The sequence below is a fragment of the Plodia interpunctella genome, chromosome 25 (genome assembly GCF_027563975.2).
Source record: "Plodia interpunctella isolate USDA-ARS_2022_Savannah chromosome 25, ilPloInte3.2, whole genome shotgun sequence".
Taxonomy (NCBI): domain Eukaryota; kingdom Metazoa; phylum Arthropoda; class Insecta; order Lepidoptera; family Pyralidae; genus Plodia; species Plodia interpunctella.
In genome coordinates this window covers 1,417,004-1,441,935 of record NC_071318.1, presented here as the reverse complement: position 1 = coordinate 1,441,935, position 24,932 = coordinate 1,417,004, and the positions used below count along the sequence as shown (strand labels likewise).

The window sequence follows — 24,932 nt, the reverse complement described above, 5'->3', positions numbered from 1 at the left end:
CAAATTCAACCATCAGAAAAAACTAAAATTTTGTAACAACTTTTATTAAGAAATTATTACCATAAACGTAATATTTAATGTAGCTGTCGAATAAACATATCTTTTGGTGCGAACATTATACCACGTTGTGGCATCACTTCCACGTGTCTTTTAGTACCTATGGAGCGTTTGGACGAATAAAAAAATGTGTGATAGTCATATCATTGAAAGCATTGTCATTACCACAGTATTTTTTTCACTGAAGTTTCTATTAATAATAATATTGATTAATCATAACGAAAAATTGTCAACTAGCCTATTCTGATACTCTTAGCACCAACATTTATATTTATACCTCCGTTCCCCAATGTTTTTGGTGCAATCAAATGCAATCAAATGTTTTTACTCACTTACTGTCAACAGTACATCATACTATAGAAATTAATTGGTAATTATTTATTAAACAATGCAATCCAATCCAAAGTGCGCCGGCGCTGACAGATCCTAGCACCGATGTCGCCAGCATGTGGCCGGCTATCGAACATATGCAATAATCTATCCAATGCGCATACTACTAGTAAGTCCGTTCACCCATCCATATTAAGTTATGTACAATTGTACACTAGCTTTCGACCGCGGCTTCGCCCGCGTGATTCTTCTGATTTTTATATTAACTTTCACCTTTAAATTTATAGTGATTTGGGAGTAGATTTTTGAAAAAAAGAGGCCTTTGAACCGGTGTGTTTAACTACACGCATATGAAATTTAATCAAAATCGCTCCAGCGGTTTAGCCGTGAAGGCTGAACAGACAGACAAACTAACGCATTTATAATATTAGTATGGAAATCAATCAAAAAACACTTAGCCGTGTAGTTTTTGTGTGTTGCCAGTATGAAATATGAAATATTTTCAATTCTCTCTCGACCTCGACCGTGGTATTACGTCTTAAATCTGGTATCGCAGGCCTCTGCTCACGGGGCCAAAGACTATCATTGGGTCAAAAAACAGGGCCAATGGCACGCGCCACACACGTTCTTTCTGTATTTTCCATGATATAAGTATAACCACATTTCTGAGGAAAATAATCTGCATAAATCAATGCGACAGATTCTTGTTAATATGTGGTTTTTCCTTGTTTTGCTTGGTTTACACTTCGTTATTATTTTACATTTTCGTGGACATGCATCTTCCATTTTAAGTCTTGTTCCGTTGTTTTCAGTATTTTTTTGATATTGACGTACGTTGATGTGAGTCCAGTAGACAGCACACAAAGTGACCCTGCTTGAACCTCTATGGCGCGGTAATAGCGGCGTGTTTGCAATGAATATTTGCAAACTCGCCGCTATTATGGTCGGTGTGCTGTTGACTGTACCATTGAAACTCCAAACAATTTCTACGTTTTGTTATTCCGTCAACGGACGTCAACGTGACGTAGGACGGCCGAGCGCAACGTGGCATTAAGGCATGGCTCTCTAATTTAATGTTTATGTTAAAATTTTGACACACAACAAACGTTAATGAGTATGTAATACTAATTATAATTAGATAATAGGACGTAATATTATAACCAGGCTAATTTAATCCAATGGTTTTCGTGAAATAACTGTTGCTTTATAGAGTTACTTCAAAACCCTGAAGACAATGGATTCAGACCACAGCGTTACACAAATATGCAAAAAAGACGATTTGTCATAAAAATCAATTCTAACCCAGTTTTTACGGTTATTGCTTTATTGCTTGTTCATAAAACGTAAGCAATAACGTAGATACTAAACCGATTATTGTGACTAGAAAAACCTAGACCTGCGCGTGTGCGTCATACGGTTAGGCGGTTAGGAAACCTAGAGTCACTAACCTTGCTTTTGTTACATTGTGGTGTATCTAGATTCACCTTATGTCTCTCTCATCTGAGCGTCAACTCGTGAACGGGTGCTGCCAGAGGGAACTGGTCATCTCGTTTCTCATATATTTTCATGTAAGTTAATTGTGTTTCACATCTATATATATATATATATATTATAATCAGCACTCGGATCACAATCATAACCTGTTTTGATATACCTTTTGACTATGTACATTATGTACTTTTATATATTATTAGAAAAGAAAACATTGTAAGAAACAATAATGTTAAGCCGATGTGGCATGATAAGGACCAACACTGTTCAAATGAGTTTCTTTCGGCATTTCTTCTCAGCAGTGGTCGGTCCGAAATGCCAGTAGTTTGTAGCTTGTGAGAAATAACTATAAATATAAAAATTGACGAGAAAAAGTGCCTGTGAAGGTCTAATTTCTGAATAAATTATTTGAATTTGAATTTGAGCGTTCTCCCGGCTAGAAAAAGGGAAAGATTCTTTCATCAAAGAAAGAAAGAGGGAAAAAAAGTCTTTGTTCGAAACCAGTTGCAACCACTTTAGACCAAAAAAATATTCTATACTATTATATATATAAAGAGGTAAGCGTTTGCGAGTTTGTATGTTTGAGGCGGGTAATCTCCGAAACTACTCAATCGATCAGCTACCTCAATGCCAAATTTCATTAAAAAATCGCCCAGTTTGAACGTGTAGAAGTAACAAACATACTCACAAACTTACGCCTTTATCATATTAGTGGAATTGGGAGAGATCACAAGTTCAGATAGTGTGACAAGTGACATCTTTTAAAGGACTCTGCATACCGCACTCCTGCGCAGCACTTTTGCTTCACGATTATACAATGAAATTTTAACGCATGCGTGTATACTCGCGTTTTTACGACATTTTTAATAATGATGTAAATTCGTCCTCCAAATTTTTAATATATATATAAGACCTATATTTGTTAATTGACGTCCTTGGAGAAAAGGCTGCGGTGAAGTTTGTTGCGCCGCTTCTTCTTCACTTGCGCTTTGGAAGCCGGCAGTAGACTTAGTTTAAGTAATTTTTTTGACGTCAATAAGTGATGTATATCATCCTAAATGGAATAAAGAATTTTGAATATGAATTTGTACAATTTCGTTGTGTACGTGCTGGATATGCGTCAGACGTAATTTCTCTTTTTGCTTGTCCAGTTCTAAAACAATTAAGGAAGAACATAAACTTCGACGAAGTCCCATCAACTAATCAGCCCATTTGTATGGGTGAATAAAGAAAATGTTGTCATTTTTTTTTTACATCTCATCATCATCTCCAAGTCTATTCATAAATTGATTGAAGTAAAAAAAAACCTAGTATGTTACGTATCACTTACCTACTTCCATAATCGGTTACTCCATATAATATCGATCTTCATACACATACATCACGCTCTCGTACAACTTCATACAAGCGTTCATTATATAACATTAGGGGCTTGCCGTTACGTTGTCAGTATATTTGAGAGGCTATATTTAGCACATTGGTTCATGTGATTGAATATACGTCATTACTCCCCTACCATGCATCTTTCAGTTTCGCAACTCTTGGCTCTGTCTACCCCGTGAGAAATAAAGACGTGATACGTCTGCACTTTCACTAGACAGTTATATGTTGAGGAAAATACAAATGTAGCAAATTTATTTATATCGCAAGAAACCTGATTATGTATAAAATACACATTCTGTGAATGGTCAACGTTTATTCTGCCCACACACACGCACACAAACGAACATATCTCCCACTCTTTCACTTCTTATAGAAAAGAGCAGGACGAATTTAACTTGCATATGTGTAACATTGACGTCAGAACCAACACAGCAAGTTGTAGGGAAATCTTAAACGTCACTAATCTTTGTTTTAGACGTTTTAACAGGAAAATATTTTATAGTCCCACTTCTGTGTTTATTGTTGAATTGTAAACAGTTATCCTCAAAGTGTCATATGCGCAGGAGTCTATTTGGTTTGCGGGCAATAGAAGCCATATTGCCGGACAACACAAATATGTCATATTTTTATGTGTCTTCTTCTTGTTACTTACTAAATTAAATTTTAAATGAGGTCGACGCAGGACGTCTTTTCCTTTCGCAACTGACTGTATTTTTGTATCTGTATTACGTAAAAATTTGTACAAATGTGATCAAAGATCACGAAGGATAGAGATTTTTTCATGAGATGTGTCGTTTTCAATTTTTGTATGACCTATATTTGTCTTTGGAGAAAAGGCTGCGGTGAAGTTTGTTGCGCCGCTTCATCTTCGTCTGCGCTTTGGAAGTCCACAGTAAACTTAAGTGATTTTGACTTCAGTAAGTGATTTATATCATCCTAAGTCGAATAAAGAGTTTAGAATTTGAATTCTTGCTCTCCATTTTCTTCTCCACTTCGCACGATCAAAGTCACAGCAGTCATTCAAATATTAGGCACTTTTTCTCGTCATATATCTTCTCACCTTCGTCATTGTCGGTCTTCGACATCCTTCGTACTTCTGAAAACATTCGTTCCATTTGAATTCGTTCCATCCAAGGATAATATGCGTGCCAACGTTCCATTTCAGGATCAATTTTTCATTTAAATTAATTTAATCGGTAAGTATTTATAATTTTTTAATCGGTAAGTATTTATAATTTAGTTTTCGTTCCAATTAGTTTTTATATTTTTTCAAAAAAGGAAATTAATTATTACCTATTATTTTATATTTCTTCTATAAATAATTATAAAGATCCTTGACGACATCAAAGTCAAATTTAAATCATTTATTCAGAAATTAGACCTTCACAGGCACTTTTTCTCGTCAATCTTTATATTTATAGTTATTTCTCACAAGCTACAAACTACTGGCATTTCGGAACGACCACTGCTGAAAAGAAATGCCGAAAGAAACTCATTTGAACAGTGTTGGTCCCTATCAATCCCTATCAAGCCAGCAGCTACCTATTTCCAGTTGGCACCTTCTGCCAGGACGAATTTTCAACGTTTGACGAAATAAAAAGAAAAATACGCAATACCAACAGAATTTTAAAATAACAAAAGACTTCAAAGACGCATTATATTTATGAAGAATAACAACAAAATTCAAACAGACAGACGCAAAATTCACAACATCTTGGAATGCAGACAAAACACATATTTTTGGAGACATTGCACTCATGAAGCACTGAATTAATAATGAGGTTAAGATAGACCGTTTTTTCAAGATTCTGAACATGTAAACAATCTACACAGTTCTTATTGTTGAATTTTGTTGAAAATTAAACATGTAGGTATATTATAAAGTAAAACATTTATTAACCACGAAAGTATTACAAAACTTTATTTTAATTTAAATCGTTGTAAAATCATAAAAAGATATGGTAAGATTGTTTACATAATAACAGTTCTAATGAAAACAATAAATCTCTTTGTTTTCATACTTATTATACTTAATACTTATGTATATATTACATATACATACAATTTGTACTACTACTAATAATATTGCAATGGAATATCTCAGCTTCCCAATAATGTTTTTTTGAAGATTCTGCTTTTCAGACATCTACCACCCTATATACCTAACTCACGGAGATTTTGTGCGAGAGTTAATATGAAACGAAGGTCAAGAAACACTAACAAAACCATAATAAGGATTTAAGAAAAACGTAAAGTTAAGTAAGTACTTAGAGTTATACCAAAAACACAAGTGATTTTGATAATAAAATTCAATAGAATATAATTATCTATCAGCGTGCATTTTAGGATTGTGCCATGGATTTAGTAAGTACATCGTCGGAGTACCTACTAATTCCATGGATCGTGCTAATCTTAAAACCAATTGTCATGAGTTGACAAGATAACTGTCACCAACCATGCGAACGCACTTATTCACATTGATGTAGTGAACAAATTGAAAAATATAACAGGCTGTTGTGTAATTCTTGGTACATTTCATCATATGACGACCTCGGTGGCGCAGTGGTAAAGTGTTTGCCTCTGAACCGAGAGGTCCCGTGTTCGATCCCCGGTCGGGTCATGATGGAAAATGATCATTTTCTGATTGGCCCGGGTCTTGGATATTTATCTATATATGTATTTGTTATAAAATATAATATCGTTGAGTTAGTATCCCATAACACAAGTCTCGAACTCACTTTGGGGCTAGCTCAATCTATGTGATTTGTCCTAATATATTTATTTATATGTATCATTAGATGATAATAACCTGAAAAAAATGTCTTATTCTTTATCCAATGGAACTAGTGATTAAAAAATCTTCAGTAGTTCCAAACTATTGTTGGTACTAGTGAAAATGAAAGGTCCTAGTTTTTTTTTTGTCTACTCGGATATCTCACTCCATAGGTGTTCTCCGAATTGTCTGCAGTATAATAATGTCTTTCTAAACTTCGTTTTAAAAATGTTCAACCTTTTTTTCTATAAAGTAGGTAATAACGATTTTTTGTAATGAACTAATTGTTTTACCTTTTTCTGAAATAGATAACGACGTATATTCAGTTGAACGAACTTACGTAGTTACTGAAAATAGCAGACTTCAGGCGAAATCACGCGTGTGCTAAAATAATTATCGTCTCAACAAACATGAATGGCACCTGTGTCTGGAACTATAGTCTCGCGAACTTTTCATGGAAGTAAATGAGGTAACAGGGTTATTTGATAGGTTTTAGCCGGAGATCAATGATTTCAAAGACGAGATTTTTTTTTGACCTTTCGAATTATCGTCTTCATAATTTTACAGGATTTGTCTATGAATTATCACCATCCAAATAAATAGTTTAATACTTTGAAATAGGTATAATTAAAACAGTCAAGAAAGTTCACCATCCAGATAAAAAGTTCAATAGTTTGAAATATAATTGAAACAGTCAAGAATGTATTAAACTGTTTTTGTGAGAATAGAAGATGGCGGAACAGTCGTTGAATTCAAATCAACTTTAAAAAAAAGTTCTTTGGACCGTGATACAGATTAATAAAATTAATAATACTTCTTTACTTCGGTGTATAAGTACAGTAAACAGCACATCACGTTACCCTGCATGCACTTTTATGACGCGGTAATAGAGGGCAGTTTGCAATGAATTTGGGTAGGTCGGTGTGCTATTGACTGTACATGGCTGGCCACTAACACCCAAATATGAATGGAAAACAAAATACATTCGAATTTGTCTGTCGATGTTGGACACTTGATTATATAATACGAAAGATCGTTGAATTTGTAATCTGTAAATTTACTTCAACTGGCCACTTACAAAGTAGAAACATGAATCTGGCAATGATTGCCGCGCTGTAAAAAATTGTGTCGGCCATTTTTAATCCGGAAAATAACGTTTATCCTCGTTGCAACAATGATATTAAATTGTTTGTGAAGCGATTCACGTCTGGGCTGTAAACCCACTGTCCTGAGGATTTCCCCTGAGCACCAATTTAGTTATCAACTTTGTCCAAAACAATTTGAGGTGTTTAAAATTTGGAGTCTAAATCAAATTGTTTACATGAAGAAACTGTATTTTTTTTAAGTCTAAAGAGGCAAAATGCATTTTTTCTCGTGTTCTCCATTAATTCCAGTAAAATATATGTGTTCACCTAAGACCTGGGATATCAGTTAAGAACGAATTATTTTAATTTAATTTAAAAATTAAACATTTATTTCATGAAAAAAACTGAAACCGATGCAATTTAAAACAGCCTTAGATTATGAATCGTTCGAGGAAAGGTCTTTTTCAAAAAAAGCCATACTTAAAAGAATCTTAAACATGGCCTTAGCAATTATATAATGAAACCAGTGACGTCTAAATTAAAAAATAAATTGGTGTTGACGCAAGCAGCGATGACAATGATGAGTGGAGATTGAGGTACAAAATGTGAAAGAATGTAAACAATTTCGTATCGCAATAACTGACTGCAAATATTTGTTTTTTTTTTTTTATTACCAAAGGAAAATTCCGAAGTAGTATTCATATTCAAATTATTCGCCAACCGAGTTTACAATGATCTTGAAGTAATTACAATTGTGTTTATAACTTAGTCACGTTTTAAAGGTATTGCAAATTTGCGATGCCTACTGTATTATGACAATAATATACATTTATATTTTTATAATATATTTATACTCTATATTATGATATGTCAACAAACAAACTCATATTTTGTTAGCGATTTTTAATAGACGAAACCTAACGCATTTATTCGGAAATTCAACCCTCACATGCACTTTTCACGTTAAATTTTAAATTTTGCATCACTCAAAAAGCTTTTCGGAGCGACTACAGCTGGGAGAAGAAATTACGAGAGAAACTCGTCAAACAGTCTTGTCTCTATCATGCCAGACGAGCACTGTGAAAAGAAAGATTGCTTGACAACAACGAGGCATTTGTTGGGATTGTCCCTTCAGCCTGGACTAGGGGGAAACGGCATAGATTTATACGCAATTGATGGGTATCTTTCATTATATTTAATATAGTCAATAATCGTTGTTTTTTGCCTTGTAAACACGGTGACACCAATTACACCGTTAGGTCGTCCTCCATTTCACCGAAGCGTAGGTAAACTGCGCAATTCCGCCTCGTTCCGTCTGTTATCACTTATCAATCATGGTAGGATCATATTGTTTGTATTGTGATGTGGCGCAGTGGCCTCGCGATTCGGTGGGCGTGTCTGGTAACGTTTATTTAACCTTTACATAATTTGGCGTTACAGTGGGGGCGCCACTTGCTTTTAAAAAAATAAAATTAGCTTTAAGATATTTGTTAGTTCGGGCGAGCGCTGTGTTGCACACGAAATTTGCAGGTTCATGTAGATTACATTTATTAACTTTCAAGCAAAACTACGTTTTGCAGAAAGTTGAGGCTCTTCGGACCCTGCGCACCGACGCTTTACGACTGCTCAAAAATCCGGAAAAATTGATGTTAGGTAGAGACTTTTTACGATATAATTTATTTATTCACCTCTACAATGGTACACAATATGTATCGTATTAAATTATAAAACTGATCTTAATTTTCTTAATTGAGCACTCATTATTTTTGTCAACAACAAGCTATCCCGTTAGGCAGCGAGAAATCACCAAAAAGAAAATATATATCTAATAAATTATATATTTTTTTAGCTAGTTAAAATATCCTTACGCCTAGAATCCTTCACCACGTCATTAACATAAATAACGAATATTATTATTTAATATTTATTGAACATAATATTTAACACAATAATATGTTTTGTTGAGTTTTCCCAAAAAAAATAATTTTACGGAATTTTGCCTTATATATATGACTTGCAAGGTCAATTGGGACTACAAATTCTTAATTTCGGTTGGAATTAATCTGATTTAATAAATTCGGAAAATCACGCCTTGGATTTGTCATAATAATAGATTTAAATTAATTAAAAGATTGTGAGAATTGATACGATGTTTGTAGTCACTTTCATATTGATGTAGATTTTCGCGAAGCACTATAAAACTTTCTCATTATTATATGTTTATTTTTTGTTTTTGACTTTTTTCCGTTTGGTGAAACTTTGGTGGTCTTTTTGAGAGGAAAAGAGGTGTCGTAAGCGGTCACAGTCATAGACAATATTGTGGGGGGTGACCAACCATTTTACGAAGATCAAGAAATTTACATGTCACTTAAAATTAGTTGACTACTTTTGTCCGCGGCTTCGCCAGCGTGAATTTCTCTGCCAAAAAGGAACAGACACGATTTTCATATAAGCTTTCACCCCCAATTATAGTAATTTGGGGATTGATTTTTGAAAAAAAAAATAGCCGATCTTTGAACGAGGGTGTTTAACTACATGTATACCAAATTTAAACAAAATCGTTTCAGCGGTTTGGCCGTGAAAGCGGAACAGATAGACAGACTTTCGCATAATATAAAGGGAGTATGGATTACACGCATAAATTCTTCTTCTTATTGTCGCTTTCAGACGATGTTAAAGGACGTCGCCTCCCTCATCATGAGACACACGGTCCCCAGCCGTCGCCACCTGACGCCAGAACTGGTCCTGCGTCTTATAACGGCGGACACTCCTCTGTGGAGGGCTGCAGAGGACCAGGTGCCTTTTAAGGATCCCTTCTGGGCTTTCTACTGGCCGGGAGGTCAAGCCACCGCCCGGTGAGTCAGTCATCATCATTGAGCTCTATGATCAATTTGTATTTTCGGCAGCACACATATATATTGCATGATATGTGATTATTTTTTTGCAATAGTGTGTCTGTCTGTTCTAATATTATGTATAATGTTCTTAATATCACCAGCTGCGCTTAGGGGCTTCGCTCTCGTGGGAATTTCAGGATAAAAAGTAGGTACCCTATGTGTTATACCAGGTTACTTTTCTACGCGTGTACCAAATTTCAGTACAATCGGTCCCGGGGCGCAGCTAGTAATTCATATTTTTTCCTTTTTTTAGTTTTAATATCGTTTCTATAAAAACGTTAACTCTATGTTCGATTCCGCTATAACGCTATCTCGTATTGCTTGGCAATTACATAGAGTTAAGATGTGTAGAATCGCAAATTAGATTGTATTTTTTTATATGAAAAAAAAACTTCGAATCACGAAAAGTCGTAGAATAAAAGTTGCTTATTTTGATACCCAGGTAGTCTTTAGGAAGTCTATTGCAGAATGCACAATTATAGTGGTTTTGTTTACCCATAAATATTTCTACCTACAATTTACCTTGCCAGTTGCCACCCGGTGTGCACGTGCTCATTGTTATTATTAAATTTTATTTTATTTTTTTTTTATTTTATTAAAATAACATGACAAGTAATGTATCCTACTAATCACTGTTTTCCTACAATTAAAATACGACAACCAATACATTGAACAGACAGGAAAATCTTCTGAAATAAAAAATATGTTCATATATAGAGAATATCAGGATTTATTTTTAAATATTTTAGCTTTAACAATAAGTAGTTGTAAGATACTGGCCATTAATTTCAAGGTACGGCCTCATTTAAAAATGGAACTCTTTCCAGGCATCGTGTATTTCTATTATTTTTTGCGGTGATTTCTTCCAATCGATTCGGCCTTGCGCGGTCGCGCCGAACAAGGCCGAATCGCAAGAATGTTATTTAGCGCATCATTGACGCATCTCGTGTACCGCTACGCAACTTGCCAACAAGGAGGGTATTGTTTTGCATTTTACGGTAAGCTGGGCGCCTACCTTGCCGCTTTTATTGCCATTTGTTGTTAGTAAATGTTTATTTCCTTACAAAAATTTCACATATTTTTTCCCATGGTCAGAGAAAACATATTGTGGAAAGTTTTTAGCAGATTGTCCTCAGTTTTTTATGTTTATTAGGTACCTATTTCTTTGTAAATTGTGTGTGACTCGGGAATAAAAGATGTGAAAGTGAGTGCGTTTATAGTGGGTCCCACAGAATTGAAAATAATAAATCTAAAAATATAATTTGGGATCAACAAACTTAAACAACCGCATTTTTACATAGGTTAGTTCTTATTTCTATAGGTATAAGGCGATCTTTGATGTGGTGTTATTTGGAGAGCTGGAAGAATGACATAGGTGTATAAAACTATGAGTACGTCTCGAAAGATAGTGTAGATAACACAAAATCGATTCTCAATTTGACACACTTTTTACGCAAACACACTGCCGAAAAACGTGTGCATTTGAAAATTTTTTTCAATGATCGAACGAAACAAACTCGTTGCAAATTGTTATTAATCCTTACGCAATTATTATCTACTAGACTACTTAGATGTTGCCCGCGGCTTCGCTCCCGTGGCAGTTTTGAGATAAAATATAGCATATAGCAATCAGGGATAATGTAAATGGTTTTTGAATACGTTTCTGTAGTATCAGAGATTACCCGCCTCAAACATACAAACTCACAAACGCTTACCTCTTTATAATAATAGTATAGATTTTGAGTAATTAGGTTCCCAGTGAAAGTACATCCTGTAGCAGACCGGACCTAAATGCAATGTAACGTTTTTCCCCAACAAACCTAAAAACCCAACTTGCATCGCTTCAGTGATTTACCTTCAATGTAACAAGTCCGGTTTTATCAATGAAAGTACGAGACGGGCTTGCGTAAAAATCAATCACACAAATATCTACTTTATGTCTTTGGGTTTAGAATCATATTTAATTTTATGATAATATTGCACTTGCTACATTTTTACGCTGCTATGTATTCTATTCTCGACCTTCTGATTGAAGTGATAAGGTTGAAAGATATTATGTTTGTGTGTGTACGAAATTTAAACGGGGGTTTTCTCGGAATTATTCATAGTCCGATAACGCGCGTGCCGAACACATTTAATTTAAAGTAATACGTTCCGTTCTGACAAAGTTATCTGAATAAACATTACGTACACACTTAATTGTATTTGTTTTAAACACGAATAAAACTATAACATGTGTTAGATAGAAAAAAATATGCAGTTTGAGATACTTTTAATTTTGTTGTTTAAATTAATTACTTTTCACGCTTCGTGTTTCCAAAATTCGTTTTCGGTAAATTGTGTTTGTCATTTCTCCGAAAATTTTTTTTTTGCAAACAGGTCTATGAATACGACTTTTGCACACAAGGAACAAGGAATGTGATCTTCAATACTTCAGAGCAGGACAGAGCACTACGGCAAGCGAAAGACAGAGATAACAATAGAATTTCTTCGAGTAGAAAGAGACGGGAGAACGTGAATCATCCTGAAGGCATTTCAGGATTTTTTTACGATGAGTCATACTGAAACAAGGCTACATTATTAATTTGAAAACACTGTCAAACTGGTAGGAACTTTTTTGTCAAAAAATAGGTACCTCAGTCTTTTTCTCACACGACGTAGTCTACTACGGGGTTGACAGAAACAATTGATTTGAAAATAATACTGAGTTAAATATTATTCCCTTGATCGAGTGTTACAATTTGTAAGGGAGGAGATGCAGACTGTTAAACAATCAATAGATACATAAAAGAAATCAAACTGATTGACTCATGTTTTATGTAAATTATCGACTTATATTAGTCGCTATTCGCATTGCAAATTCCAATTTTGTAAATGCAGTTTTTAATTTCAAAAATAGAATAGGTATGTATATTTTATCGACTTCTTTTCAGCCAGGTTTCTTCATTTTAATTTTTTAAGAATAATTTTAGAGGCTTTTTGAATATTCAATCAAAATATTTTTTTAAACTTCAATTAAAAGTCAACAACCTTTGGTATCATTTTGTATACAAACATCAGTTATTGCGTGTTGCATTGCAATTTATGTTACACATAACTTCACTATCAACTCCAATGACTATCACATCATTGACGACACACGTATGTTACGCAAGAGAATAATCACCCATACAAAGGTTTATGAACTCTGTGGGTAAACGTGACGTGACGTCATGTATATGAAAGTTTCTCTCTCTCTCTCTCTTTCAATCAGGAACGCCTAGGTCTCAAAAAAAATTACTATAATTTTACAACACTCCTTGGGAATGCACTTGTAAGAAATTACGAAATTAAGAAATAGTATAATGTGCCACCAACACACTAAGTAATTTATTTTATTTCTTAGTGACGTCTTAATTTTAACAATCTTAATTAAATTAATTAGTCCTAATTAATGCGACTAGATATCGTGCCACAATCGCCTTTGCGACTAAGCAATCACGGGAAGTTATGGAGTGGTTCTATTCTAGGGCGGGAACCACACGCCACGCAAAACAAACGAGTATTTCCACGAATCTCGCTTGAATGAGGATGAGTCACCAATATCCTGTAAATGAAAAGTGAATTACTGAAATACTGCCTCTTGTGAGTCATACGGGGTAAAGCCTACTTGCTGAAGATAGGGTACTGAACTGATATGCGAAACATTACCAATGTCTGAAATAGAAGGTTGGTTTGCCGTTAACTTAATTATAAATTTAATTAATACAATTTTTTTATTATTCCACTTTTTATTTTCTTATATATTCTGTTTCGTGTATATAAATACATAAATAAACATAATAAAAAAATGTTTTAAAAATTAAATTTAATTGTGCTCCAGACGGAACCACAATCGCCGAAAACACCACCGTGGACACCGTCGACAAACCATAGCGCGTTTCAATTTTGAACAGTGCCATCTATCGAGCGAAAAGTTATTCTTAATCTAATTTATTTTATCTATGGTTTGTACGTAGATCTTTAATTTTTTTTCAACATAAATGCACTGTTGATGTTTAGGTACGTTAATTCATCGATTGTTCGGTTGAGTTTCCCTATAATATTTACAAATAAGCAACCTTTGACCGATATGAGTCACTGCTTTGCCGCGAATCGGGATAACTTACTAAATCTTCACGCGTATGCGTAGAACCGTAGACAGTATGACTCACCCACGGGCCCTGACCCTCACCCCCCTCCACTTTCCCTGGCAGAAAGTTCCTGTTGTTTTTGTATTCAGGATAACGTCTATACAGACTCAAGGTCGATGTGGAATGCGTAACATTCCATTTATCACGACTTTCGGTAATTAAAATAATAATGAAAATTCGTGCAGTAGTTTTTGAGATTATACGAACAGATAGACACAGCAGAGTTTAGTTTTCGAATATAATGTCATGCTACCTTAGAATGATACACATTATCACTGATATGATGCTTAATGAGTACCTATACCTACTCATTAAGCTATGATGGCAGGTATATAATTTTAATGACTTTTTTTTTAATTTAATTGGTTTAATTCATTTTAAATAATAATTTATACCTAAGTACCAATATCATGGAGCTCAAACAGCTGTAATAAATGATTTTTGTTTTATTTATTACAAGGTAGGATTATCATCATTCCTATATTTATATTGATTTTTTTTTGTTGAGAAATATTTTAAGATTTCACTAGATGAAAACGGTATAAAATCAAAAACCTGTGATTACCAAGTCTTGCTGCAAAAATCACCAACTCCAGATGTAGGGAATAGTCCATTAATTATTACCAGTTGGTAATAAATTAATGGAGTATACTCTGAATTTCCCCCCAGCCTCCACGACGCGGCATATCTCTTTTCCAAGAAATCTTGCCGCTTCACCCCATCCCTCGCCCCGTCTCAGTATTTCCAGGAACACGCCCGCTTCTCTGAAACTATTCGCCATTTGTTAATTTGTTTAGCTCAATGTTGAGACCCGTTTTATGTTTATCGGTGAGTTTATCCCCGAAAGTTAATGTAAGCATTAACTTTCGGGGAATTAATAGCTGGACAGACCAGCAAGTTTGACTGGACATTTGAATAAAAGGACCATTTTCTTCCTCTTTCTTTTTTTTAACCCCGGACGACAGATGGTTATAAATATTTATTAACTTTTTATTAGAACAAATAATATCTATGCATGAAATAAATTTGTGTGCAAAAATATTGTTTATGCCACAATGCTTCCATCTAGTGCTACACAAATAAATTAGTCATAAGCTTTTTGTAGGAGAAAAGATTTAAAAATGTCGAATATATTGTCTAGATGGCGTCACATGAATATTTTTTAAATAGTTTTGTACAGGCATGGACTGGATATGGTCAATAAATGTATGTGTACATTTCTTCTGAAATTTAATGTCACACTCTTCTACTTTACAGGTACATATTAGATAATGGAGACATCATTAAGAATAAAACAGTTCTGGATGTTGGCTGTGGATGTGGCGCGGGTTCCATTGCGGCTGCAAAGATGCAAGCTAAGCGTGTTGTTGGAAATGATATCGATCCTTGTAAGTAAAATATACTTGTTGAAAGCCAAAAATCAAAATAATAAAAGCAACAATATGTATGAAAAATTTGGAGATGCCGGGGATCGAACCCGGGGCCTTTCACATGCAAAGCGAACGCTCTACCACTGAGCTACATCCCCTGTTGACTATACTGTCAAAAATAGTTTTTCCTTTCAGATGCAGTTGTGGCTACGAAAATTAATTCAGAAATCAACAATGTTTCAATTGAAACGAGTACGGATAATTTTATTGGCGCGAAATGCGCTGAATTTGATACAATATTGATCGGAGACATGTTTTACGACGAAGAATTTGCAAACATGTTGTTTAAATGGTTAAAAATTTTAGTATCGAATGGCAAAACTGTAAGTATATTTAGATCGCAATAACAACTATTGTAAAGTTACATTTACTTTTTTATCTCATAGCAACATCATCTTTGTTATTGAAGTACTTAGCTGCAAATCGATACTAAAACTCTACTTCTACTAGGTACTAGACACAAATGAAGTTCTAAATAAATTACTTTTTTCTGTTAATGGTGCGTTCATGAAATATTTCCTCGTACCTTGAAATGTTTGAAAAGATACAGGAACTTTGATAGTATTGGACAAATGGACAACACCAAGGAACTTTTACTCAACAACACTCAATTAAAAAGCCATAAAAGTGAACATTGTACTGTTTTCACCAATTAGCGCCTATTATATTTACGTAGCAATATGACAAATTATTTCTTACATTTTGATTTTAAATTCCCTGTAAATTTGCGGCATCCGAATAGAGTTTTATGAACGTTGTTTTTCATGTCTGTTTTTAAAGACATATAGAAATAAACAGTAACATTTTCAATCTGTTTTCAAATAGGAAAATATGTTTATAAATGTACTTATGTGTAGTACGCTTATTATAGTGATTTTGAGTCCCTGGTTTTACCTGACTATTAGCCAGATTAACCAATGAACGCTGAATGAAGGTACTTTATTATACAACTGTACTGTGAGAAAGTGATGCATTCACTGGTTAACGCCTAGTTTATTTAATTAGCAATAACGTTCAAGCGGCACAATGGTTTTCCTAAATAAACAATACGTCTCTTACACTTTGATACGTCATTGATAACTTTCAGGTGCTAATAGGCGACCCAGGTCGCCACGGACTGACAGATAAGAGACGTGAACATATCAGTCTACTAGCGAGGTATGATCTGCCTGAATACTGCTGCATGGAGAACCATGGATTTAGAGAGACTACTTTGTGGAAACTTAATAAATAGTTCTTAAGATTTGTCTGTATTTTGGCTCTAATGATGCCGTCACATTTATCACGAAATTGAACGCTATAACTACACGTTGCTTACTGTCGCATATGGCTTTCGTTTTCATAGAAGGCGAGAGAATCAATACTTCTTCATGACGTGAAGCTACAGTTATTTAAAAGCACAGATGCACATAACTCCAACTGCCTATTATATATTATAAATATATCTTTTGTTTACTTAACTATCCGGCTGGTTGTGGTCTGATTTTTTCATGCCAAAACTGGGCCAGTTCAGTGGCTTCAGCAGAAGCTGCTAACAAGTCAAACGTTACGGCTACATGAATTCGAATGAATTTTTCATATATCCATGTTACTAGCTGTGCGGTACATTGTGCCTAGTAGGATATAATTACGATTTTTAAGGCCTTAGCAATGGACTTAGAAGTGATGTTTAAAAATATATTTGCCTTCCTAAAGTTGGTAGGGGCAAGGCGGACGAGTGGGTGAAGAGTAAAGAAAACGAAAAATTAAAATTATATAATTTTAATAATTATTACAATACAAACAACAGTACGAAATAATTTTTCATTTTAGTTCGTTGTACTAAATCGTAGTTTCCTTACAAAACATTATCTTACATTATCTTTATTTTCGAGACATTACATTCTAAACAAATTCTATAAAAATACAAATATTTACATAACTGTAGAGTTACTGTAACATCTTATATCAAATTAATTCAGGTAAAATTAACTTAGAATGGAATAAGTATCAAATTTCATGAGTTCTCATAAAAAATGCCATACAGCTCCATCTATCAGCAAGTAGCGGAACGATTAAAAACACAGCAGAAATGACGTGTGCTTTCTAATTCTTTGAATTATGTTTTTTTCTTCAATTAAAGCTGATAATTGTGCATAGTGTTGGCATAAATACCGTGTTTTGACCGTGCAGTCCTTCCTGAGTAATGAGAGTAGGTATCCATGTCCATGGGAGCATGCGGATGCATGATGAGTACGGGCTGCAGCGCCAGTGATTTGCGGGAACCGGACACAGATGTCGCGTCAGTCACGTATGCGTTGTTTACCTCACCTGGAAAAATAGCCGTTTTTTTGCAATAAAACCACTGGAATAAAAATTATAACATAAATCTTCGTCATTAAATGTACTATACAACCGTGAGAACCGTATTAAATCCGTAACGCCGTTATAGCTAAAGAGATATCTTTAGCTAAATATATAGAGAATCATTGTGAGGCAGAGTTTCTAATTTTGTAGTGGTAAAATACAACTGATGAATTTGCAAAAAATACCTATACAATCTACCTATGTTCTTGTTCTGTGTAAACAACACCTAATCACCCGGCAAGTCTGTAAGTATGTCAGCCGTTAGCATATTCATGATTCTACTAAACTCGCAGAAACGAAACACAGCACGTAGGGATGTCACTATCCGGTTATTATAGTTTGTTGTGCCGGCTAATGAATGATATGCTTAGTTTATATGAGAAATTTTATTTATTGCAAGGAAAAACTAGCAATGTATGTCTTGAAAACAAAGAATAAGAATATACACAAGGATACTAGACCCGGTGAGCGAAGTTAGAAAAAATTTCAAAAGCCATATTGTCAATCTGGGCGCCATAGACTAAACAATCTAATATAATCATCGTCAATTGTATAACTAAAATAATTTATAAACAAAACCCCAAAAGACTAAAAAAACTATGTTATAGTACGATCTTTCGCTATTTATTTTAATCGATGAAAACAATTTCAACATTGAGATACTGATCTCCCTGACATCTCTTTCAACCAAACAATTATATACAATTAACTTTCCATGTTTAAAGCAGTCATTCGCTTTCAGTCTGTCTGTATGTAGGTCGTTCCGTCGAAACCCAGCGCGCTGGAACCGTGGCACACATTTTGTTAAGTAATGTTACGTATTGTTGTGTTAGCATAATTAATATGATTAGACAAGATTAAAATTGATAACACTCATGTGACTTTTTTGAACCTAGCTATATCGAAGCTTAAAAGTATACATATAACGCCCAGCAGATGATTAAATGTATAATGTCTTTACCTAAACTTTAACTAAACGTTTTTTGTGTTAGTTACACAAGCATTGTGTAATGGTCTACTCGGTAGACCATAAGACTATCACGTAGACCATGTTTACCTATGGTCAGCTATGTCATTGCTAGAAGCCTGCATAACTATGGTCTACTCAGTAGACCGTTGGTCTTTTGAGTAGACCGTTGGTCTTTTGAGTAGACCGTTGGTCTTTTAAATAGACCATGTCATAGCTACCTTTGTAAAGCGAAGGCGGCGGGTATCCGCTGTCTGGCTGCAGCCGCACGTGTCTGGTCGCGAGGATGAAGGCTAGAGCAGCTAGCACGATGCCGTCCAGGCACCCGATCACGGCCAGAAGGTAAGCCCAGCGGATATGACAGCGTCCTGGAATTTACAATTGTCATATTTTAGAATATTGTTTAAAAGTGAGAGAAAATGGTTTACGAAAACTTTAGTTTCTAATAATTAAATTTCCCGCTTGAAGTTTTATATTTTTTTTACTAGCCAAGCAGGGTAATCTCTGGTACAGTCAACAGCACATCAAGTTACCCTGTATGAAAGTCAATGGCGCGAAAATAGCAGCGAGTTTGCAATGAATTTGGGTATATTCATATGATGCTGTTGACTGTACATACACGGCACAAGATCGCTATTTGTGACCCCCCTTCAGGAAAATAATCATTATATCTTTCCTTCTTTCAAGAAAACTCGGCGACCATAATAAAATTGTCCCATTTGAACCTTATAAAACAGAACGTCTTTTCCTTACTAGGTACAGTATGCCACAGAGAAATCTGACCCGCTAAGAGACGGCGTTCAAATCGCGGGGGGGTCAGACTTCTCTGTGGCAGACTGTACACACACACGGTACACATTTTTTCCAATTTACTTTCGCCGATCAACTGGTACTGGAAGAAATTTCTATAGAAAAAAGCGCTTGTATGTAGTTTCATTGGATCGATTCCTATTTGTAAGTATTTACACTGTTATGTTGTGTAACTCAACATAATATAAAAAGGTAGTTCTGTCGCGTCTGTCCGTCTGTATGAACGCGATAAACTCAAAAACTACCGGACGGATTTTTTTTTTTAGGTTTTCACCAATAGATGTGTTTTTCCTGCGGTAGGTTTAGGTACATAATTTACTATGGTTTTACCCGAACGAAGTTATATATAAAACATAAACATTACCAATATTGTACTGGTCGGCAGTGGGACCGCATGTCTCCTGCACGGATGTTTCATTCCACGCAGCTGGGTACACCGCCACGCCCGCCACCATGCACACGGCTGAAACAACAAGAGATTTTATATATTAGTCATAATATACTAATACTTTTTTGCTTATACAGATTCTGATTTTCTATTATTCTTTATTTGCATGAGGTCTTATTGCATTCAATGTGTGACCAAAATATCAAGTCCGTGCAATAAACCGTTTGGGAGTTCACACGTCTGGAGACGATCCTGGGTGTACCTACAGGTCAAGCTTAACATAATAACTAATGAAGAAGTTGTTTAAATCCACATCCATTGTCAAACACGTAGCTCGTTGCGGTGTCTTGTGTCCACACGTGCTCTGTTGATGTCTCTTTTTAACATATCGTGTTATATTAACATAACGTAACGAACTACGTATTTATTATGTTTCGTGGTAGACCTTCTGCTAATGTAGCTAGTAAACAAAATAAAAGCATCGAACCAGATATGAATAGACACCGGAACACAAAATTGATCTTAATTTCATATTTGAAATCTTGGTCCATTACATAAATGCGATTCGTCACGTCACGCTCGACTTCTGTTATAAGAAAGCCTCCATAATTCTAATTTCACCGCCTCAATCAATGGAAACCTCGGTGAAATCTGTAGTTTTATTGATAATTAGTTTGTTATAATGACGATAATGTATGCTGAACCAGAGCGTAATCTGTAGAGAAACGCTGAGCCATGGTGGAACCGCTCACCCCACTCGTCTGCGGATTGGCGGGTTTTACCGACTGCAAATACAACCGAGACGTGCCTTCCGACGCACGGAAGAGCTCAAGATAATAGATTTTTGGTCACACATCCAATGACAAACCATTGTGAGTGTTTTAACCGCCACTGCCATAGACCGCAAAAAAACACTGCGCCATTGACCTCCTCCTACCTATTTTTAACCCTCGGCGCAAAAGAGGGGTGTTATAAGTTTTACGTGTCTGTCTGTGTCATCGTAGCACCCAAACGGATGAACCGATTTTCGTTTAGTTTTTTGTTACGTCATACTTAGACAATTTTATCCCGAGTGTTCTTAGCCATGTTTAATGAAAATCGGTTCAGCCGTTAAATAGTTGTGGCGAAATGAATATTGAAAGTCGGGGGGTTTTTAAAATTGTCTTAACAAATAAACTTGTTTAGTTCATTAGTCAATTTCATTTGTTGATGTGACGTAAAGCGCAGGAAATGTCCGTCAACCAGTGAAATGCACAAATCGACCGGCAAATGTTGCGAGTCTTGTAACAATCGACATACTGTTCTTTTATTAAGGTACCTTTGGATGCATCGCGACTGGGTATTTCAATCGCAGATATCTGAATTTTGCGACCATGTTGTATAATAACATCCACTCGAAGTAACACAACAAATGTTGAGTATTTTTAATTATTATAATAAGATTGTATAATAAGATTGAGTTTTTATTATTATAATAAGATTGATTTTGTGTATTTAATTTTGTGAAATGAATGTTGAGTAAAAATGCCAACATTCTTAATATCAATATTATAATAGCCTTTATTCAGACTTAAATTACAGTTTGGTTATTTACCATTATTATTTTCACAGCACTAACTCCCTCTGTATGTCACTTAATACTGTCAATATAATTTTTAAGTTCGTGGGGGCAACAAAATTGGTTAAGTCGTTTTTGAAATATTCGCTATTTTGTAAAAACTCATCAAAAATTTATTGTGTTCGCGAGGTCTACTAAGTTCACGGCGAACAACTAGTATTGTTAACCCATCGTCTGACTGGTTTACCGCGTAAGAATTTTAACAAAATTATAGGTTAAGAGTAATGATACTTAACCTATAATTTTGTTGAAATTCTTTACTTTTCAAAATCTAAAAATCTATAGCCGCGCCGCCGTTCATCGACTTTAGTCAATCTGCGCTGGAGGATAAGCCCCTGTCACTTTTTATTTTTTTTTCTATTCTTAGAGCATCTTCTGCTACAAATTTTTGTAAAATATTTTTCTTTTGTTTTTATATTTTGTTACTCGCATCAGTAACCACAAAGCACTTCCAAGAACACTCTCAAGATCCTTGGTTCTCATACAATGCACCTGTTTGCAGTGCAATATCATTGTAAACCCTGACACTATCTGATATAAGGATTATTTTTGCATAACACCATGTAATTACCTGTCTAACATAACAATAATGTATTCCCACGTATTGTTTTTAAGTTTCAGACTAACTGTTCCCGTTTTTGTAGGTACCATCAGTCGTAATTTTTAATACAATACAAAATATAGTTTGTAATTATATAATTTGCTCGTATATAGTAAGCGTAATATGGAACGCGCATTTCTACGTCTGAATGCGATCAGACATCAAAATTATATAGGTATAGGTTCAGTAAATTTTGCGTGATATATATATATATATATATATATATCACGCAAAATTTACTGAACGGATTGTTATCAAATTTTGTACACGAGTAAAACGAGTTAACCTACTAAGTATAGCAAGTTTGGTACCCGGAGACAAAGCTTCATACAACCCTTCTATTTCCCACGCGAGCAGAGTACAGGGGCGTAGTTAGTAATTTATAAATCCAAACCCCACACAAACTATTTTTTTGGTTGAGTCAAAAATGGCGGGAAGATATAAAAATCTGATGCCGGCTCCACACAGTCGTCGAACAGTTTGCCAAACTTTGGCGGATTCGGTATACATTGCTGGTTTTCATTGCGGTAAATAAAAGTACTCATAGTAACTACGAAATGTTCATGCATTCGCGTCGGCGTGTGTCAGAGTTCGGTGACAGTATGGAGCATAACACATAATGTAACCAAGAGCTAAGTAAAAGTCTCCCATCGACAATGATATCACGAGAGTACTAATGTGATGATAATTACTTGTTGGGAAATAGTTGTAATTACGCATAATTACGCAGTTGCGTCACGGTCCGTCGCAAATGTGGGAAGTAGCACGGTGGGCCGGATATACTCGCCCACAGGCGAGACAAGACGTCCTGAGATCTAAAAGTCCCAGGTTCAGTCCTACTCGCGCGTACGAATTTGTATACCAGGCTGAGTCGAGTGTGTTAATTTTTATTACATCACTACTTGCTTCTTGTGAAGGTACCTTTGTTGGAAATATCCCTATTTTTACAAGCTTTTATTTAACTGGCAAAGTATCTTGGCTTATTCAAACATTGCAAAATACTGCCAGTGCATTCTCAAATGACATGTAACTTTCTAAAAGATCAATTTTTTAATAACACAGTTTGTCACAAAGTAAATCACCCTATATATACTCGAGCTGTTGCCAGAGAGAAACTGTGCACGTCTATAGCCAACAATACGTACGGGCAGAGGACAGCGCGATATCTCCTTCCGAGATTAGTTAACGCACTACCCACCTCTGTAAAAAATGACTTAACTCCTAAAAATATGAAAAATAAACTTAAGTCCTACTTTATCGAACAATTGTGTTAGATTGCAAATTACTACTAGGTACTTGTTTTGTTTAAAATGGTCTACGTACGTGGTTCCTATATTACTGTTAAGTGATTAATTGAAACAAAATATTTTATACTACTGCTGACGTTGATGCTCACTGTGGACAAACCTCTGTGGTTTTTGTCAGTGTTCTTATATTATGTACTATATATATTTGTTCTTTATATGTGAAATAAATATAAAAAAAAATCTATATGTATTAATATTGTATAAAATGATGTTTGTTCCAGTGGAATGTAGCAACTCAATTTTGCATGACCAGATGGTGTATACAGGATCGGCTCACGACGAGGATAACTCTGCAACGGTTTACGAGACGAACTTGATTTTTTTTTGCCGCTCGACGACAATAAAAGCTTGTGTCAAAAAGTAAAAAAAAATTGTTAAAAACTATCTAACTATCATTATCATACTAATTTATGTAGAATTAATCACGCGTTAGATGATACAATTAATATAATAGATGCAGGCAAGCGTCGCACGTACAAAACGTACCGGACAGCGTGTAGTCAAATAGTAGTGTACATTGCACAGCATAGTACAATTACGTGATACTATGTCGGATGCAGTCACGTTTTCAATATATAGTTCTCGTATCAGATAACACTGATGTCAGATTTGTTTTAATTTCAAATTTTACATGGCATTAATTTTTACTGCGAAATGCAACCACTGTGCAAGATTCCTTTTTATGAATGTGCATTTTTACAATGAGTTTGTGAATGTACGTGTGGATCCGCCCTAGAATAAGACAACTCTATATCTTCCCGTGGATGTCGTACGAGGCGACTAAGGGACAACAATAGCATTTCCAAGGAACGTTTCGTTATACCTAACGAAACGTTCCTTGGAAATGCAACCGGTACAACCTACCGGTTGTACCGGTTGTTTACCGGTTGTAAAAACACAGTCAAATAGTTTTAAAAAAATATGTTAAGATGAATAACGAAGATGAGAGAGAGAGACGATCGATGAAAATAAAAAGTTTCCAAAAATTCAATGGGAGCGGTGACATATCAAAAGATCGCTCTAATCACTACCATAGTATAAAACAAAGTCGCTTTCCGCTGTCTGTCCCTATGTATGCTTAGATCTTTAAAACTACAGAACGGATTTTGATGCGGGTTTTTTAAATAAATAGTGTGATTCCTGAGGAAGGTTTAGGTGTATAATTTACTAGCTGCGCCCCGAGGCTTCGCTCCCTTGGGAATTTCGGGATAAAAAGTACCCTATGTGTTATTCCAGGTTATTTTCTACGCGTGTACCAAATTTCATAACAATCCGTC

General features: G+C 35.1%; 2 protein-coding genes and 1 non-coding gene across 5 annotated transcripts in view; 1 reads left to right on the top strand and 2 right to left on the bottom strand.

The window, feature by feature from the left end:
* LOC128680853 (electron transfer flavoprotein beta subunit lysine methyltransferase-like) overlaps window positions 1-16,977 on the top strand; it is a 34,820-nt gene extending 17,843 nt beyond the window's left edge. Inside the window, exons 1-5 of one of the 3 annotated variants that reach the window (XM_053764312.1) lie at window positions 1,821-1,955; window positions 9,787-9,974; window positions 15,446-15,576; window positions 15,754-15,941; window positions 16,706-16,977. In XM_053764312.1, the coding sequence (XP_053620287.1) occupies window positions 1,875-1,955; window positions 9,787-9,974; window positions 15,446-15,576; window positions 15,754-15,941; window positions 16,706-16,852 (735 nt within the window). In that variant the 5' untranslated portion in view covers window positions 1,821-1,874 and the 3' untranslated portion in view covers window positions 16,853-16,977. Of the gene's footprint in view, window positions 1-1,820; window positions 1,956-5,422; window positions 5,521-9,786; window positions 9,975-15,445; window positions 15,577-15,753; window positions 15,942-16,705 lie in introns of those variants that run through there. The other 2 variants (XM_053764314.2, XM_053764313.2) reach the window with 2 other exon arrangements.
* Window positions 15,645-15,716, bottom strand: TRNAA-UGC (transfer RNA alanine (anticodon UGC)). The gene has a single exon. It is a non-coding gene; the product is annotated as a tRNA-Ala (tRNA).
* Window positions 16,978-17,587: 610 nt separating the features above from the next.
* Tmhs (Tetraspan membrane protein in hair cell stereocilia) overlaps window positions 17,588-24,932 on the bottom strand; it is a 33,838-nt gene continuing 26,493 nt past the window's right edge. The window contains exons 2-4 of the mRNA XM_053763967.2: window positions 20,106-20,204; window positions 19,153-19,299; window positions 17,588-17,928 (exon numbers count right to left, since the gene is read on the bottom strand). Coding sequence (XP_053619942.1) covers window positions 17,735-17,928; window positions 19,153-19,299; window positions 20,106-20,204 — 440 coding nt within the window. The 3' untranslated portion in view covers window positions 17,588-17,734. The remainder of the gene's footprint in view (window positions 17,929-19,152; window positions 19,300-20,105; window positions 20,205-24,932) is intronic.